Source organism: Zeus faber, assembly GCF_960531495.2.
Source record: "Zeus faber genome assembly, chromosome: 14".
Lineage (NCBI taxonomy): Eukaryota > Metazoa > Chordata > Actinopteri > Zeiformes > Zeidae > Zeus > Zeus faber.
This window is the reverse complement of record NC_137200.1, coordinates 27,030,274-27,036,273: the sequence shown is the minus strand read 5'-3', so window position 1 is coordinate 27,036,273 and position 6,000 is coordinate 27,030,274. Positions and strand designations below refer to the sequence as shown.

At 47.5% G+C, this 6,000-nt stretch overlaps 1 protein-coding gene across 1 annotated transcript; it reads right to left on the bottom strand.

Moving 5' to 3' along the window:
* Positions 1-289: 289 nt before the first annotated feature.
* On the bottom strand, positions 290-5,845 carry chrdl2 (chordin-like 2). The gene is made up of 11 exons (XM_080013321.1): positions 5,722-5,845; positions 5,300-5,412; positions 4,971-5,064; positions 4,708-4,853; positions 3,569-3,662; positions 3,180-3,241; positions 2,798-2,966; positions 2,529-2,717; positions 2,254-2,421; positions 2,069-2,161; positions 290-1,881 (listed from the first exon to the last, which is right to left on the bottom strand). Exons 1-11 carry the CDS (start codon positions 5,786-5,788, stop codon positions 1,754-1,756), a joined length of 1,323 nt encoding a protein of 440 aa, XP_079869447.1. The 5' UTR covers positions 5,789-5,845; the 3' UTR covers positions 290-1,753.
* Positions 5,846-6,000: the final 155 nt, after the last annotated feature.

Genomic DNA, 6,000 nt, shown 5'->3' with positions numbered 1-6,000 from the left:
ATGAACACCAATGCAGAACAACTAGACAGGAACATTGAAATGACGACTCTAAGTTTTTAATACTGTACCTGGGCGTGGCCGACAGGCTGCTCCGGCAGAAAGCCTGTTTCCCGCCGACTTCCGCAGTTCTTCACGAATACAACTTTACTCGGTGATATATCTCAGGCGTGACGTCACATGTGTGTCAAACATCCTGGGATGAGGTGAGATCGCTGTGCTCTGTAGCCGCACGCTTCCATGTGATCAGCACCAACACGACCTCATCCAACGAGTCGAGTCCTGAGCGTTTTGACGTCGTCAAACGTAAAACTTGACGACGGTTGATTGGACACAAAACTTTTGAGTCCAAATGAGTCACAATAACACGTTGGTGTAATCACTTCATTTTAAAGTTCACGGAACTTCAAACTTTATGTTGGTTGCTAATTTCAAGTAAATTTTAAAACTTTAAAAATTGCATCGTTATTTAAGTACTCATCACTAACACGGCAAATCTTTTTTTTTAGAGCTGTATTTCTAAGTATTTAAACTGTGGCTACCAGCCGACTTCAGGAATGAATTAAAAAAAACATATACGATGATTTTGGGTGTTTCTATTCACGGAACCCTAGAACACATCTGCTTTTCTGCAGGACTCTGGCGGTCGCTCCGTGCCTCCGACACCAGAAAGACACCGGGTGGCAAAAGCCGGATTCACGGCAGAGCAGCAAAGCAGAAAGTATTGCTCACTTAGAACATCACGAACGCTCGTCCAAAGTTTGCCAAAGCACACCAGTGGGATCCTCCAGAGCCCTGGAACATTGTTTTATAGACAGATGGATCAAAATGGGACCTTTTGGCCGACATGAGCCCTGTTACGTCTGGTGGAAATCATTCCACTACATTCCACACCGAACCTCCCGCCATCAGTCAGCCACGGCTGTTGTAGAACCACGGTTTGCCGACTCTTTGCTGCGCGGGGATCTGAGGGCCTTGCCGTCGTGGAAGGAATAATGAATCCTGCTCTATATTAAAAATAATCTTGCGGGGGGGCGATGTCAGCCAGGTCATGCAGCAAAAACCATGATTCCAAACCACAAGGGGGCTCGGTCTGGACCAGGTTGTTAAAAAAGGCATTTCAAGTCTTTGGAATGGGCCGAGTCCAGACCGACTACTTTAGCACTTAGCGAGAGTAATCAATACAGATAATGTCTTGTTCATTATTTCACCAAAAGGTTCCTTAACGAGTTCATGTAGAAGTCCAGGAGGGCAAATTACCATTTCCCCAAGGTGCACACAGAGCAGGGTGTTTCATTCACGACTAAAATAAATACATGAAAAACTATCTAATTTGTGTTATTTCTTCACTTGGGGTCAGTTTATATTGAATATTAATATCGGTTGAACATCAGTAACATTCAGTGTGAATAATATGCAAAGAATACAGAAAATCAGGCTAACAATTTCACAATGAGAAATCTTGACGTATTAAACAAATTGCTTTTGAGTAGTGATGGTTTTTTTTGAGGATCTTTTCTGCTTTTAATAAGTGATACATTTTTGCTTATCATGGTTCAGAACCTTTCGTTATCATAAACAGAGCTCTACATATCTCGTGATGTAGGGTGTCACAGTGCAGCAATACAACAACCCTTTCTATAAATATTGTTCTATTATTTGATTATAGAAATATGTCGTGTACAAACCATTGACTAGTTTATAGTATAAATATTACGATCCTTTTTTTTTTCCCAAGAGAGGAAAATGAAACAAGTTAGGATGAACACAGGCCTTCAGTGTGCTTAGGGTTTAAAAAATGTACTATCTCTCTTATGCCATCTTCACAAGTTGTTGAGGGAGAAACGTCACTTATATTTTCCGCTTTAAATTTTTTCCAAGTCTCTGAAAAATTAACAAAACTCAAACTCAGCAGTAGCAAAGTCAAGTAATTATCAAATGGTTACCATTAATCATGTTGAATACATAAAGACAGGTTTTAAATAAATGCATAAAAATAATTTTCTTTTAATAAATAAAATAAGAAAATGCTATAAATCCATATTCTGAGAAAAAATGGCAAGAAACCAACCTTCATCCACCGTCGTAAGTAATGTGTAGTTTTCTGGGTTATCCGTAAGATCTTTTCGTTCAACTCCGTTTATTTCCGTCAACTGTACGGCTCCTGTGCGAACGAACAACTCACGGTTGGAACAGGGCGACGTCAACAATGGCGTCTGACCGAAATGTGCCGACGGAGCGTCTGTTCTAAAGTACCTTCCACGGTCCTCCACGTCTGCAGCTCCACCTCCGCGACACTTTGTCTTTCGATCGCAATGATTCTGGAGTCGTCGGACGCGTTGGCCACGGGCTCCACCTTGTACACCAGCACGTTGTTTTTAAATCCCAGGTAGCAGTGGCTCTGGTTGTTTTCGGCTTTGATCTCTAGGGGGGTGAGACAGGTGAGGCGTTACGATGTCACGACGCTCGCAGCCGTCGGCCATTGTTTCCGGTTTTCGATCGGGTCACCGGGTTCCCTTGTGCTCGGCTACCTGGGCAGGTCTTGCAGCACTTCCCCGCCGGTTTCATGGGCTGCTTACACGGGTATTGGTCGGGACACGTGATGCGTTTGCAGTCCAGGAGGCCGGCGCTGCAGGTGCACAGAATGCACTCCAGGACCCTCCCCAAAACCGGGTGCCACATATCTCCATGGGAGTACGTCTTACCGTTGTAGACGCACGCTGCGACAAGCGGAACAACATCTTAGTCATCGAGTCGTCTCTGAATGTGAGACATCAAATCGGATTAAAACGCGACTCACATCTTTGGTGCTTCCTCTGCAGCAGGATCTTCACCGTGGTCTCCGAGGCGCCCTTGAGGTTCAGCCTGCCGGGGCCCGGGCCCCTGGGGTTGTTCCTGAGCGAGGCCGAGGCAGCTCGGTCCGAGTGGGAGGCGAGCTGCTCCTCGGCACAGTGGTCCACGGAATGTCTCTTGTGTGATCGGACACAAAGACATATGCGCCGTTAAAACTCAGTTTGCACCACTCCTCACTGAGCCCCTGGTTCCAAGCCACGCAGGGCACACACATTGTAGATTGTAGAACGTCTGCTTTTCATGAAAAATCAAGCTTCTCTTATTAGGCGTTCTAAACACACACAAAACACTCTCTTTTGGGATTATCTGGTGAATCGGGACGGACGTACAACGCCTCGGTTCAGCTGCTGGTTTCCGTCCTCAGCTGACGACGAGCCGCTGGTGACGAGGTCTGATGAAGGGAAGCAGACAACAGAAGAAAGCATGCGACAATCACAGCAAACACTGACTTCCCACAGCGTAGATCCCAGCCAACGAGGTGAATCCAAAACACTTCAGACGTAATCAGGCGTCGGTTTTACACACGGTCAAATGCGTGATATTCTCATTGAAAACGTAATTCCGTGAGACTTGTGAAGAACGTCCAGGTCGACCGCACGCCGCAAGGGAAGCGGTCACCTAAAGGCCCCGACAAGGAACCTTCGCCAAATAAGCGACAAAGGACGATTTCTGGGACAAGTGCGCGTATCTAGGATGTGGAGAGACCGGCGTCACTGACCTTTGCAGACCAGGCAGCAGGTGTCCGGGAGCGAGACGGTGGAGGAGCAGGTGACGGCTTGGCACGTCTTCAGTGCGCAAAAGATGTTGCCGTTCTGAAAGAGGGTTGAGGAAGAAACGGCACAGACCTGGTTTACAGAAGAACGTTCCACATCGATTGGTCTGGGACGGAAACAAATTTCCTAGATAAGACACCTGGCTACAAGGAGCCGCCCCACCGCAGCAAACACGAACGTGTCCCAAAAAGGCTCCCATCCCAGCAGCCAATTATGCGCACGCACAACGAGGCCGAATGAGCGCCCAGAGATTGGAAGTCTCGATGTCTGGGCGACAGACATTTACTTGGAGAATTGTTGTACCAGTTGTACTAATGGGCTAATTCACCCGCTCATTTATATCCGTGGAGGTGGGAAAGCAACGAGTAAGACTGTGTCGCCTGTGCATCTCATGCAGATCTCTCATGCGCTGCGCCGTCTGCGAGAGGAACCTTTTACAGCGCATCCATAGCACATCGATCGTGATACAGCCTTTTATAGCAAATTTACAGCATATCCAGGGTGCATAGCCAAGTGGGGTTTGAGTGTTTCCCCAGTTCTATTATATTTATTATATATACTATATATACTGTATGGGAGACAAGAACCTCCAGCGATGGCACACAAGCCAAGCTAGAGCAGCAGGGAAACTCTCTGCTTCACCACATTTGTACCTTTGTTGAGTTTCAACAGTAAATGCAGTAGAACGTTCCCGATCTTTACCGCTGTTTTAGAACGAGGAGGAATTTGAATCCCGGAAGTGCCGTTCAGGTTGCCAGCAGTGGTACTTTCCATTACCAGGGTTTATGGTCAATTACAGGTTTAATCTTCCTTTAAAGATGATTGCGTAGCGATAAAATTAAGACTTTACTATTGTTATTATTCCTATTTGCAGGTATATCATAAATGTTGGGCTGCTTGTGGGACATTTTCTTTTTAAAGGTTTCACTTTTCCAAAAGGAAAAAGCAAGAAGCGTGGCAACCAGGTGGGGAGCGATAAGGAGCTCCCCCTCGAACGCGACAGTGTTTCTCACCGGTCGAGACAGAAGCGCGCCATAATTGCTCGGGTAACGAAATCATAAAAAAACGGGAGGAAGTGACTCACGGAACATGTACACATGACACACTGGTTGGTCTGCCTGGACGGGAAGAGGTCGTGCTTGGTGAAGGTCTCCCCCGGTTGGTAAACGCTTCCGTTGTACCTGCAGGACCTGACCGAGGCTCTCAGCCCCGCGGGGCTCCTAGGCTCATCTGAGGACGGGACGAGATAGGAAAAACCCCAAAAAATAAAAATGTCTTCGGCTCAGGGCAAGAATGAGAAACATTTCCTCTTGTCGAGGGTGCGAGGAAATAAGTCTGAAGGTTCACCTGTGCAGTGCGGGCAGCAGCGCTGAGGGTCGGTCACCGGGTTCTCGCACGACAGAGCGGGACACTTTATCGTGTTACATTTCACGTGGCCCGTCTGAGGGATGGAGACATCACTGTTTACAAGCAGGGGGGGCACCTTGAAATCCCACCCAACCCTGGCGTTTTCCAGCGGCCTAATCCCAAATCCGACAGTCACTCGGGCGCTTTTTGGTGAGGTCTCACGTTGATTGTCTATTGTGCGTGCGTGTGTGTGTGTGTGTGTGTGTGTGTGTGTGTGTGTGTGTGTGTGTGTGTGTGTGTGTGTGTGTGTGTGAAATGAGCCTGGGTACCTCCGTGCAGACGCAGCGCATGCAGAACATGAATCCAAAGGGCTCCAGATAGGGGTGCCAGCTGTCTCCCGGGCTGTACGTCTTGTCTTTAAAGGAGCATGATACACCCGACACTGAGTGAACAACAACATGTTGTGTTGAGCGAGGCCCGTTGTAAAGAAGCAAAGGCAGCTCAAAATACCTTTTACAGCCAAGGGAGGAAGGGACATCACACATCTCACTTTACACAACAGGACAACCACACGTTTGTCTCGTTTGAACAGGTCCAAATGACATTATACTCAGCGGCGCACGCCCCTTTCACTTGTAAAATATGTCTAAACAACCCCGTTGAATGTGAACATCAGACTTTAAACGCTTTGACTTGTGTAAAGTTTGGCTTTGATCAGCTCAAATCAAGCTTCAAAACTCTCTTGACTTACCTTTACCGGCTTTGAGCTCCGCGTCCACGAACCCCGTGACGACAATGAGCAGAAATAAGGGCTTCATCTCCTACATGTGCTGGAGTCTGCCTTCCTCTGTGGAGTGCCTGTTTGGGTCTGGAGCTGCAGGACAGTGTGAAACGTGGATAAATCATGCCTTTATCCTGCTAATGCCAGGCGCCTCCTAGAGGAAAACAGGCCACATCCTTTCACAACTGCCGAAATGGAAATCCAGATCCTCAGTGTTGCTCGGCGTGGCTCTGCCCGGGACGTCGCTCT

What these genes read in the sequence shown, in the direction of transcription:
- chrdl2 (XM_080013321.1), bottom strand. Translation starts at nt 5,788, where the DNA reads ATGAAGCCCTTATTTCTGCTCATTGTCGTCACGGGGTTCGTGGACGCG. An exon ending in CTGCTGCCTGGTCTGCAAAG is followed by an intron (nt 3,242 to 3,568) that starts GTCAGTGACGCC and finishes TCCCTTCATCAG; the next exon opens with ACCTCGTCACCAGCGGCTCG. An exon ending in ACTTACGACGGTGGATGAAG is followed by an intron (nt 1,882 to 2,068) that starts GTTGGTTTCTTG and finishes TTAATTTTTCAG; the next exon opens with AGACTTGGAAAAAATTTAAA.